This window comes from Vigna unguiculata, chromosome 4, assembly GCF_004118075.2.
Source record: "Vigna unguiculata cultivar IT97K-499-35 chromosome 4, ASM411807v1, whole genome shotgun sequence".
NCBI classification, from domain to species: domain Eukaryota; kingdom Viridiplantae; phylum Streptophyta; class Magnoliopsida; order Fabales; family Fabaceae; genus Vigna; species Vigna unguiculata.
The window spans coordinates 6,725,203-6,738,381 of record NC_040282.1 but is presented as its reverse complement, the minus strand read 5'-3'; the positions used below and the strand labels follow the sequence as shown (position 1 = coordinate 6,738,381).

Below are 13,179 nucleotides of genomic sequence, written 5' to 3'. Positions count from 1 at the left end.
AACATTAAAAGGTATATATATATATATATATATATATATATATATATATATATATATATATATATATATATATATATATATATATATATATATATATATATATAAAAATAAAATAAAAAAGAAGAGAGAAGATTAAATAAGGGTTAAATATGTTTTTGATCCCTCAAGTTTCAGCAAAATTTGGAATTAGTCCCTCATCAAAACTTTTGACCAATTTAGTCTTTTATCTTTAAAAATACATGAATTTAGTCCTTTTAACCAAATTTTGTTAAGTTTATCTGACGTTTCAAGCGCATTTCATGATAGTATTTGACTTATTTACACAGTTTGACACATTTTTGCTTCAATGTTAACTCAAATATTATCATAAAATGCGTTTAAAATGTCAAATAAACTTAATAAAATTTGGTAAGAAGGACTAAATCCACGTATTTCTAAAGATGAAGAACTAAATTGGTATAAAGTTTCGAAGATGGACTAATTCATGATAGTATTTGACTTATTTACACTGTTTGACACATTTTTGCTTCAATGTTAACTCAAATATTATCATAAAATGCGTTTAAAATGTCAAATAAACTTAATAAAATTTGGTAAGAAGGACTAAATCTACGTATTTCTAAAGATGAAGGACTAAATTGGTATAAAGTTTCGAAGAGGGACTAATTTCAAAATTCACTAAAACTTGAGGGACAAAAACATATTTAACTCATTAAATAATAGTAAATAGATTATTAACTACAATAGGTAGATGTAATAAAGGATAGATAAAGTATGTAATAGATTAAAAAATCTAAAGAAAAAGAAAAAAAATAATGAGATAAAATAAATACTGATTTACATGTAGTTATTGGACTTATGTGCACATCCAAACTTCATATTCATTTTATATTTATTAAACGTAAATACAGACGTTATTATGTATTTTATATTTATTAGCATAATTACAAACGTTATTATATATGTACGTATGCATGTATTTTTTAAATATTTATAAATTATTTAATTTTTAAAAGTAATAATTAAAAGGATAAGATTAGAAAAAGAAAAGATGTATATCGTTATAGATATATATTATAGATAAAATGAATTTTAATTATTGAAATATAAAATATTATAATAAGTAAATAATATTATGAGTTATTATTTAAAATTGAAAAAATAGTTATTAAAATGATAAAATTAAAAAATATTTCTTTTACTATGGATAACTATTTAAATTTTAAAAATAAAAATTAAGAGGGTAAAAATAAAAAAATAAAAGAGAAAACAAAAAAAATCTATCTTTTGTACATAGTTAGAAATATATAGTTATGATTATAGATAGTTACACATATAATTTTAATAAAAATGTTATTATGTGTTTTAGTTACTATGTTACCTTATTGAACCTTTTGCTCTTACTATTTTTTGTATTTCGGTACTCTTTCAATTTTAATTTAATTAAACAATTTATCCATTAATTATCATTCTTTTATTACTCAATTTTTGTTTCGTATTAGTTTGCTACCTAATAATTTTTATACATTAAAAAACGTATTTTTAAATTGTTCTATAAAAGTTACGATAGATTGAAGTTTTTCTTAGAAAGGCGTGAATCAATACACATTTGACAAATCAATAAAAAATATACAAAAATTGAAAATGAATTTTTAAAATATAAAAAATAAATAAATAGGAAACTAACAGGAGTTGGCATATTCTCTATAAATGATACAAAGTTCATTGCTTTTGTTCTTCCTTCTCAGCTTTGCTTCTCTTCCATATTCGAAATCTGCAGCACTGAGCTGCTTATGAACGCTTCTCGTCTCCGCTGAAGCAATGGCCTCTTCCGATATTAATTGGGACAGGTTTTCTCACTTTCTCCATTTCTTGCAATTTCACGCTTTATTAGTTCTGTTCCAGTGCGAATTGCAACTATGCATGAACAATTAAAGATAATGAACTGAAATTGAATTCAAGAAATATACAAGATATGCACTAATAACTGTTTGAAGTAATGCTTACAAGCAGAAATGTAGTGTTACCTGTTTGTGTTCGCTCGATTAGAAGATATTTCAACTAACAAGATTCTAGGTTGTGTCACTCTTCTTGTATTGTTGCTTTCATTTTCCTATTCAATGCTCAATGAATCTTGCACCCGTGGACATTTGGTCTTCTTATTTGGGACAGGTTTTCTCACTTTCTCCATTTCTTGCAATTTCGCGCTTTTATTAGTTCTGTTCCAGTGCGAATTGCAACTATCGCATGAACAATTAAATATAATGAACTGAAATTGAATTCAAGAAATATACATGATATGCACTAATAACTGTTTGAAGTAATGCTTACAAGCAGAAATGCAGAAATGTAGTGTTAGCTGTTTGTGTTCGCTCGATTAGAAGATATTTCAACTAACAAGATTCTAGGTTGTGTCGCTCTTCTTGTATTGTTGCTTTCATTTTCCTATTCAATGCTCAATGAATCTTGCACCCGTGGACATTTGGTCTTCTTAATATGCATTGAGTAAACCACCAATTTCATATCTAAACTATTACTCTCTTTGTGTTTGAGATTTCACGTCTTTTAGATATATGACGAAATGGAGTACATAAACGGATGAAAACCTTACCTTGCATAGGGATTTTGCGAGTAGTCCTGAAAGTATTGGAAATTTCTAATACTTTCCTTAGTGATCCCCAAAGTTAAAAAAATGAAGCAAAATTACTTGAGTAGTCCTGAAAGTATTGGAAATCATGTCAAGTAGTCCTCCAGATATTAAACAATCCTTCATCGATCCTTGAATTTCACTAAAATATTAAGCGGGGGACCAAACTGATAAGTACTCAATACTTTGAGAATTACGTAAATAATTTGGTGGGGACTAGTACGGAGAGAGGGTAATAACTGTAGGAAGAAATCGGTGGTTTATTCTAGACATGTGAATTGGCTTGTTTGGAATATGTTTTATCGACGATGAATTTGATTTCTTTGAAGCTCTATGTATTTGTTGAGTCCCACTTATTTTTGTAGGCTAGATAAAACGAAGTTCTACGTCGTGGGAGCAGGACTCTTTACAGGTGTTACAGTAGCACTCTACCCGGTTTCTGTTGTGAAAACTAGGCTGCAGGTTGCTTCAAAGGATACTCTGGAGAGAAGTGCATTATCTGTTGTGAAAGGATTACTTAAAACGGATGGCATCCGTGGTTTGTATAAAGGGTTTTTTACAGTTATGACTGGTACAATTCCTACCAGAGTCATATTTCTTACTGCCTTGGAGACCACAAAGGTGGCTTCCCTCAGGATGCTGGAGCCATTTAGACTATCTGATACCACCCAGGCTGCCATATCAAATGGAGTAGCAGGCATGACATCATCACTTTTGGCACAAGCTATGTTTGTTCCAATTGATGTGGTATAATAATCTAATTCACCCAACCTCAACCGCTGTGCACAAGTGTCTGTCGTTTTGTACTTAAAAAAATTATACTCTTTCGGACTCACTGATATCTGTATATGATGCTATGCTAACACATTTGTATGCTGTGGTACATTCAAATACATCTTTTGTAAGTTCGTTATTTTGACAGTGCAAGCTGGCCAACAGTTTTTTAAGTGTGTCTTTTAACTTTGCCAAATATTGAAGTTTGAATATATACACTGGAGTTGTTGACATGTCTGTTGCAATTCAATTTTATTTTAGCTCTAGAAGTATTTTTGTACTTACTTTTCATATGGCTTTATAAGTTGTATTAGATACATTTTTAAATTTAAACTATTTTTTTGTACACTTTTCTTTTATAGTCAAACTCCAACTTGGTTAGTTCTATTATCAGAAACTTTGAGGTTTTAAAGAAAGGTTTTCTAGTAATGTGTTTTATCAGCATACTTATGGTGTTTTATTTTTCTTTCTCCTTGTATATTGTGCTTCTTTTAAAGGGTGCTAATGACATGTTTAAATAAATGTGGCAAGTATTTTTATTATGTGTCCCGCGTATAAAACATGCTATTATCAGAAAAAAAAGGTTTGAAAGGATGGTTTTGATGTAATGTGTTTTATCAGTATACTTATGGTGTTTTATTTTGTTTTGTCCTTATATATTGTTCTTTTTGAAAAGGTTCTAATGACATGTTTAGATAAACGAGAAAAAGGTATTTTTATTGTGTTTTTTTTTTCTTTTCCTGTTGATAAAACATTTTTGTTTTATGGAAATATGGATAAATGAATCCTCAATAGAATATCTAGAAAATATTTCATAATATGATTAACTAATTGTTATATGTTATAATGTTGTAGATTCTCATAGATGATTTCTTTCTTAGAGGTGGTTTCCATATTTCTTTATCTACTTAATTAGCTAGGACTGGGAACCTAATATGTTTTATCACATCACAATATTGCATATTAATTTAATTTCTTGTTATTCTTGATTTCCATTATCTCCTTTTCTCCATTCTTACCTAAATAGTAGTATAATTGTATCAATTTTCATATGCTAACTACCTTTATATTGAATGATATTAAGGTTAGCCAAAAGTTGATGGTGCAAGGATACTCAGGCCATACACAATATACGGGGGGTTTAGATGTTGCTCGTAAGGTGTTAAGGTCTGATGGCATTAGGGGATTATATAAAGGATTTGGTCTATCTGTTATGACTTATGTACCATCTAGTGCTGTATGGTGGGCAAGTTATGGCTCAAGTAAACATTACTTATGGAGGTGAGACATGGGAATCCTTGTTCTGGAGTCTTAAAGCTCTTTCATTGCTCATATTACCTTTTCCTTTATAATATGTTGTTTATCAAATGGTTAGAAAAACTGAAAATCTTTTGAAATTCATATATTTTAACCCTGTCATTTTGATCTTTTTTATGTTTAACCAACACCACAATGTTACTATGCTATTAAAAATAAGAGTATATGGAAGAGCCTGTAAATCTTTGCAATCTAGTTAGGTTCCGATTTATCATCTATGTACATGTTCATTACAATGAATGCAGTGATTCAAAGTTAGCTCATTCAAGTTAAATATGTGTAGATTTGTTGTATTACAAGGACATGGTAAAACTGGAAAAAATCTGTTAAAGATCCTTGAAGTTTGATGATATCCTGGTCAGATATATAAAATCCATTTATATAAGTTTGAATAGTTGATTTCTACTGAACTTAGAGGACCTATCCAAACAAAAGCAAAGTGAGCTTATATTTTTTTAAGCTACTTTAGATTGGTGAATTTTATCATTTGCAGTGTAATGAATTCATTAAAACACATCATACTAATATGTTATTTCTGCATTACTAGGTAAACTGTCTGATTTTTAATGATCATTATCACTGATTGCTTTGGCAGAATCTTGGGGGATAACTCCGGTGAGGAAGGCACTCCTAGTCTACCAAAGATTATATTAGTTCAGGCTACTGGAGGGATCATTGCTGGTGCTACTGCATCCTGTATTACAACCCCGTTGGATACAATCAAGACACGGTTACAGGTATCCATAACCTTGTAGAACACATTTCTTTCCATTGCACAAGTTCTCTGCATCAGTGTAAGTATAGATGTTAATGCTTGTATTTTGTTATTATATCTTTACTAATGATTTGGTGTTAAAAGTAATACGTGTTTGGTAATTTCACAAGAAGCTTACAAACGTCCCGTGCCATCCTTCATTTCTAGTGTGTTTGAATACACAATTTTAACCCACATTTTGTTATTTTTATAACTAATTGAAATCAATTTTGAATTTTACCCCTTCTGACTTAATTTCTGTCATCTGTCTCAGAATATATGGAGATCTCCAAAAATATGTTAATTGTATATTAGAATATTTTAGATTATCACTTATGACAAGTTTTCTCATTTTGTGAGTTATAATATTTTGCATAAAATTTAAAAAACAATTGAGGATTGGTATGAATTTTTGAAAACCACAATTTATTTGGTGATTGTAACTTATTTCTGAATATTTACTTTCTATCTTTAGAAATCAGTTTATTAGGATTTACATAATTTAAATTTATTCTAAAATGTGTTGCAATAATACAATAAATGTCACATATGATTGGTCATATAATCGTGGTATATAATATGCTTCCTTTGAAATATCTTTAATTGTGAGTTTAAGAGAATAAGTTAAATGAAATTATTTATTGATAAACAGATAACTGAAGGGATTCCAAATGGTTTGGTATTACAAGTTTATGGATATTTCTCTATATTCTAAGACCCTTCAATTTGGCTTTGGCTCTTGAATGTGCCTACCGAGTAAATACAATACAAAGATCAAGAACTAGGAACACAAAGTCATTATTACAGAGATTCTTTGGTGTAAAACTTTTATTATAAGAAATTTTTTTGTTGCACTTGGGCTTTTTGTGTATTACTCTTCATTGTTTATATATTAGACATTTTTGAATATCAGATTCAAAATATTAGCTTGCTTTTATGTATTACATGTATAAAAAATTTAATCTTTTTCATCCTTTATCATTATTACTACTGTTTGTTGTTGCTGTTTTCTTTTGACCTTTTTTAGTTTGAGAAAGATTGATGTGATACCCACTTTCTATGTTGGTCTAACTGCATTGGTTTAGATATTTTTGACTCCTTTTATAGCACTGTATGTGAATATTGTCAACCCTCTTTTATAGCAAAGATAGTAATACATGTATTTCTCCGGTATGTTTTGGTGATTGTAGAAGTTCTCATTCTTAGAAAAGATGGCAAAGCAAAGGGGAAGATTGGAACATCATTTTATGATCATTGTATAATATTGTGATTGAACCTCAATCATATTTATTTAATATGTCGCTGTCTACTAAATTTTCCGCACTCAATGGCTTGCACTATAGGTGACTGGACTTGAAAAGAAAATCTCTGTAAAACAAGTTGTTAAAGATTTGATTCTTGAAGATGGTTGGAAAGGTTTATATAGAGGATTAGGTCCAAGGTTTTTCAGCATGTCAGCGTGGGGCACTTCAATGATTGTGGCTTATGAATATCTGAGTAAGTCGTGCTCTCTGATTTCTTCCTATGTTTACAATCCTGTTTGTTTTTTCTGGTTTGGTGTAGACTGTAGTTAAATATTGAAATTAACCCGTTATTTTTTATTAACTCTAATTACTTCCTGTGTTTACAATCCTGTTTGTTTATTCTGGTTTGTAGACTGTAGTTAAATATTGAACTTAACCCATTACTTTTTATTAACCCTAAGTATCCTTGTTTTGGTGATTTATTGATTTTATTTGCTTTCATTTTATTTCTGAATTATGGTCAAGGCTGCGTAGTTAGTTCTGTTGGTAATTTTTTGTGGTACTGCATGTGATACTATGTAATGCATTGTATACGATGCATTTACATTTAAAGTTATATGCATCCAGAATAAGAATGATTCAATTTTACATTTAGTCTATCTCCTACCTTTCTATGGTGCATGTTGGGCTGCAAGTAGTGCGCTTACTGAAATTAACTATGACTGGAAATATATCATGACAAATTTTCACAACGGATGGTTATAATCTTAAGTCCCATTTTTAAGAATCCTAAACCCTTGTGATTGAATTTTTCCTTGTGATTAGTTTTATTTTTTATTCAAACCTTGAATCTTTATTTAAATTTATGGACTCCCCTCATTTAGCGAAGAATTATGCAAATCGAAATCCATGTACCAGACACGCATATTATATTACATACTTCAGCTTTATTAGTCCTCTCACTTAGGAATGAAGCCATTCATAATTAATTAGTTTTGCACAAAAGAAGGGGTATTAATAATCTATGTTTTTCTAGTTGTCAGAAATTTGAACTTACTAATGTCAATTCTGATGACCCTGTCTCAAAATTTGTAATAATGACTTAATTTGTTTCTTCACACTGGATTTATCGTCCCATTCATTGCATATCTTATGCCCTTTTTGAAGATATATTTTCATACCGTAGACTCGTTATTTGGTTTCTTTCATGGTTTTGTCTGTTAAAAGAGTCTGGCACATTTTTAATCTTCCTGTAGGTAAATATTTTAGCTCATTTTGAAATTATTTCAATGTTTCTTCACTCAGAGCGCGTGTGTGCAAAGGATGAAGATGTGTAAAATGATCTAGTTTGGAAATTGTCCAAGAATTTTGTCTCAATCTACTTCGCTGGACACTACTGGAAAAATCACAATGGCAATTGAGCATGATTTTTGCTGTTGGACATAACCAGATACATATGCACCAGATTTACTGCTTAAAAGGTTTTAAACTTTAAGCAGACAGTTGAGCTAATTGATTGTTCAACGAATTAATCGTTAGGAACATATAAATGTGGAAATTTTTGTACTAGAATTTTTTTTCCCATTCTTTTCGAAGACTAAATTGGATTAGATGTGTTCTCTTCGAACATTGTTATTGATAATATACAATAGGAGGAAAGTGGTTATAATCAGATTTTTTTGTCCTGCAGGTTTGCCTTCACTCTTTTTTCATTTCATTTTATTTTGTTTTGCACCTCATCACTGGTCATTGTGATATAAGTAGAATTGGAATTTTCGAAATGTTCAAGATATATCTGAGTTTTCTTAATGAAAGGTAGCAAAATTTGTTATGTGATTATCATATATGACTTATTTTATTCTAAAATAATTTCACAAAAAGGGGCAAATCATCGTCATGAAATTCGGGTTTAGTTATTTAGACGACAAATTTTGAGTGTGTTTAACATGTTATTTCAGTTAGCTTATTGTTTATTTGACCAATTAATAAGTTTATTTGACTTAAACAAAAGTGTTTAGTAAAAATAATAGTTCGACTAGCTTATAATATTTCTTTATACGCCATTTATAGATTTGGGAATTTTTTTTAATACAATCTATTCTGCTAATGACATCCCTTCTTTAGAAGAATTAAACTCATTTTTGAATATTTAGAAATGAAACCATTCCAGACAAGTAGTGATAAACCAGTTGAGCACTTCAAATTTGGATTTGACTTATTAAAACAATTGATGGTTTAAGGTCAACTTTTTTATGTAATGGAACATATTAAAAAAATATTAAACCTGAGATTGACTTGTTTAGATTATTTATAATTTAATTAATTTTGATTATACGAAATTTTTCTTAAAATAATTTTTTACTTTATCTAAATAGCATCTCGAATGTCCTTTGTTATATGTTAAACTCTTACCAATATGTCAAAATGGCTTCCTCCAATAATCTAATCAGCAATAGCTCAAAATCTCACATAAGAATTACTTGAGATAATTGAAAATACAGCAATAGCATGCCATCACTTGCGTAGTTGTGGGAGTATAACCTGTAACCTATCTATGGAGAAAATTTTAATTCATTCAAGCATCTGCTATAAACCAATTCCAGCACTCGGTAACTGTAAGTGTCCATCTGCTTTCTTTACAAATCACAAAAGACAATTCATGCTCCATTTTCTTCAATTTAACAATAGATGACATCTTGTTTGCTGAAAGCCATCAGAATCTTATTCCTGCACTGTTTCCCACTTTAGTCCATGTAAATAAGATAATATTTGTTTTTAGTCTAAAAAAATTGCTTACTTCTTCTGATGTTTCAGCAACGTATCACTCATTCTTATTTCTTTCCCAAACAAGAAACCAAAAGGCATATTTACACATTCTAAAAAAAGTATAATTAAACCTTTCAAAACATAGCCATAATAGGCATAATCAAGTATGCCATTAGATTAAAGGTACACTTGAATAAAAAAGACTTATGCAATAAATTCTTATCAAGCAAGAAGTTATTCATAAAAATGAGAGAAACTTGTAGAAAGACGTTCAAAATTCCATTTTCTAGCATTTCTAAAGCTAAAAATAACTTCAATAATCTCTTTCAGATGCCCTTAAATTTTATACCATAGCTCAAAGCAACTCTCAAAGTATCTCTCAAAATTAAGATGTTTTTTGGTTTGATAAGTAGACCCGTGTACCTCAAAATGAAGGTAACAACTTTATAATAAGTTGATGATCATGCTCGGCATAACATGTCAGGACAAAAAAGAGGAAGAACCGGCCCACCCATAAGGCGATCAAATAAAGATACAACTTACCAAAATTTGTATTCAACACAATATTTCTCACCTAATGCGCAACAGATGCACCGAAAATAGTCTGCAAAGAAATAAGTATTGTAATTTGAATTTCTACAAGAAACTGATATACTCATGCACTGAATCATTCATTTTTGGAATTGGGGTGATCGATAATGCTTTCATCATTTTTGTCGTCATCCTCATCACAATCTTCACTGTCAGTGTTACCAGCGTCATCACAATCTTCATTGTCACTGTTATCATCTTCATCTTCACAAACTTCACCCTCACTATCATCTTCACAAATTTCACCATCATCATGCTCCACCTTAACACTATTCAGTTTGGCATAGTCTTCAAGTGATGCATTTGGAAACAGTTGTCCAACTTTATTACCCGTAGTATCTGATGGGGTACTATTTGAATTCTTAGATTTGCCTTTGTTCATCTGATAGCAGGAGTAGAAAGTAGAATCATCAGTAACATAGCACGTTTTGCAGTGCAGGACAGAAAGACAAACATGGTATAAAAATAGAACTACTGTCTTTGGCCTTTGCCACTAAATGAAGAATGAATCATAACTTTTTAAAATACCAATATAAACTCAAAATAAATTATATGAACATATGCATGAAGAACAATTTTAGAGAATTACATATGCATCAACAGCTAGTACTACAACAAATTTCATAACTAGAATTCCTTAACAAACTCAACCTGGTGAGATGATTTTCAAACGAAATGTTACATAGCAACGTACAATATATAATCATGTTTGTTTTATAACATTGTCAGGGGTAGATTGATTAGACTGAAAGTGATAGAGAAAAGAGAGAAGCATAATATGTAGTGAAAGAAAAAAAATGAATGGTCTTAGTTTTAGTATCTTACAGCACGTAATAGGGTTCTCCTTTCTCTCTCCCGAGAATTCTTAATGGCCTGCAACAAAAATTCCAGTATCACTATGAGTTTCCGCTTTGCATAAAAGAACAAATATAACATTCAAAAAGGAGGGAAGGACAGAGAAAAAGGAACCTCGTCAAGCATCTTTTGCTCAGCCTCAACTTCTGACAAATCCCTACAAGAAACAAAATCACACATCAAACGCAAATTCATCCTTTCCTTTAGAGTGTTGTGGTCAGCAGGTGCTAACTCATGCCCCTTTTTGCATAAAACATATGTTCAAGGTTTCAAATTGGGGTGACGGTTTTCACTGCAAGATTGCCGAAAATTGAAGGCAAATGTGTCCAATATGGTAATAATAGCAGACGCTATGAACTTGAAAACCTTGACATTGCGACAACCATTCTTTTTAAAAACCTTGCTTATGTTGTTATAAATAAAAACAAAAAATCCTTCATCAGATGCGAGAAAGACAACCTTCCAACTATTTGTTTCCTACTGCAACAGCACTTTGCACATACACCATGCTCCTTGGCACAACCTACACCAACAGTAAAACGAATGAGCAAGCAAAATACACATTTTCAGTTCTCAACTAATTTCCTCAGGGTATTATTTCATACACCCTCAGAACACTTTTCACAAACACCATGTGTTCACTTACATGACCCAACCAATTCAACATACACCCTTATCCCCTATCCACCCCCACATTCCAAAAACACCCACTTGACAAAGCCCAAAAATAAAAATAAAAAGGTGAAACTAATCAATTATTATACTAACCAGAACACAAATTATGATAGGCTTGTCGAACATTGCGCTTGGAACATCTCTGACTGCAACCCAGTAAACTAACTAATCAACCAAAAGCTAAATGATAACAATCTAATATAATTCATGAAAAATTGGGAAATTTTTTTATTTTTTAAAGGGTAAAGAAAAAAAAAAAAAAGAGAGAGAAGAGAGAAGATAGATGATACTACCATTTAGCGGGTTGAAGAAGAGGCTTGTACTTTCCATAACGACGTTTCCACTCGATTTGTTCCTTGCAACGGGGACACACCCCTGTGATCTCAGATAGGGGTCTGAACCTTCCTCCAACTTCCTGTGAATATAAACAGTAATAACATTAAAAATAATATTCAAATGTTCTTTCTATGATCATTGATATGATAGGAACAAAGTAAGATTGAAGGAATGATTTGAATCACAAACTGTTTCGTTGATTTTGCGACCAGCGTTGGGTTTCCATGCGTACTTGTTCTGATGCTTTGGGGGTCCGCTCCTGTTGCCGCCACTCATCTTTCCTTCTGATGATTCTCTTCACAACCTGCGTTCCTTAGTAAAAAAAAAAAAAACACTTCTCACATTCTTTAATGTGAGGTTTTGTTCTTTTATTAGGTATCTGTTTTTTTTTTTTTTTTTAATTTAGGTGACGAGTTTCGATTATGAAATTTGGATTACCTAGGTTCATTCTCACCGGCCCATTTGATCAATATAGTGGACGCTGTTTCTTTCTGTACCACCTATTTTTTTATTCCTGCATCCCAAACACTCATATAAACTCCAAATTACTTTTCATTAAAATTATAAAAAGAATAAAAAGGTAAAAAAAAAAAATCTTGAATCTCCATTTTTTAAATATATATCAAAATATATATTTCGAAAGATATATTTAAATCAGAGAATACATTTTAAAAAATATATTTCAAAATACATATTAAAATATGGATTTAATTAGTCGAATGATATTCACTTTTGTTCAGATGTGTCAGTTTGATATCCATTTTTAAAAATGTGTCAATTGAGTCCCAATTTTTGAAAATATGTCTCAATTAGGTCCATTTCAGAAAAAAAATTATTAACGTCATTAAGGGTATTGATATTTAAAATGACTTACAAAATTAAGTATTCATATTTATATTAAAATTTAGTAGTAAAAGTCATGAATAAAGTTAACGGCGTTAATAATTTTTTTTGAAAGAGACTTAATTGAGTCACTTTTTCAAAAGTTGGAACTCGATTGACACATTTTTAAAAGCGGATACCAAACTGACACATCTGAACCAAAGTGGGTACCATCCTACTAATTAAATGTTAAAATATGTATTTCAAAGATATTTATAAATTCAAAAATACCTTTTTAATTTACATTTTGAATAAATTAAAAGAAATAATCAAAAATACATTTTAAAATATATATTCCAAAACCTATTTAAAATTTGATTTTAAAATGTATATTTTAA

At 30.2% G+C, this 13,179-nt stretch overlaps 2 protein-coding genes across 4 annotated transcripts; one reads left to right on the top strand and one right to left on the bottom strand.

Moving 5' to 3' along the window:
• Positions 1–1,712: 1,712 nt before the first annotated feature.
• LOC114181070 (solute carrier family 25 member 44-like) lies at positions 1,713–8,408 on the top strand. Of its 3 annotated transcripts, none has more exons than XM_028067400.1 (6): positions 1,713–1,850; positions 3,013–3,394; positions 4,506–4,702; positions 5,334–5,475; positions 6,836–6,989; positions 8,042–8,408. In XM_028067400.1, the coding sequence occupies exons 1-6, from the start codon at positions 1,822–1,824 to the stop codon at positions 8,071–8,073; spliced, it is 936 nt and encodes a 311-aa protein (XP_027923201.1). In that variant the 5' UTR covers positions 1,713–1,821; the 3' UTR covers positions 8,074–8,408. The 3 variants fall into 3 exon arrangements, with proteins under 3 accessions (XP_027923201.1, XP_027923202.1, XP_027923203.1); XM_028067402.1 differs by having other exon boundaries at positions 1,726–1,850; positions 3,018–3,394; XM_028067401.1 differs by lacking the exons at positions 6,836–6,989; positions 8,042–8,408 and adding an exon at positions 6,683–6,820.
• Positions 8,409–9,922: 1,514 nt separating this feature from the next.
• On the bottom strand, positions 9,923–12,294 carry LOC114181224 (uncharacterized protein C9orf85 homolog). Its single transcript, XM_028067619.1, has 7 exons — positions 12,149–12,294; positions 11,917–12,038; positions 11,717–11,769; positions 11,408–11,471; positions 11,063–11,105; positions 10,919–10,966; positions 9,923–10,475 (listed from the first exon to the last, which is right to left on the bottom strand). The coding sequence occupies exons 1-7, from the start codon at positions 12,233–12,235 to the stop codon at positions 10,170–10,172; spliced, it is 723 nt and encodes a 240-aa protein (XP_027923420.1). The 5' UTR covers positions 12,236–12,294; the 3' UTR covers positions 9,923–10,169.
• Between the last annotated feature and the right edge of the window lie 885 nt (positions 12,295–13,179).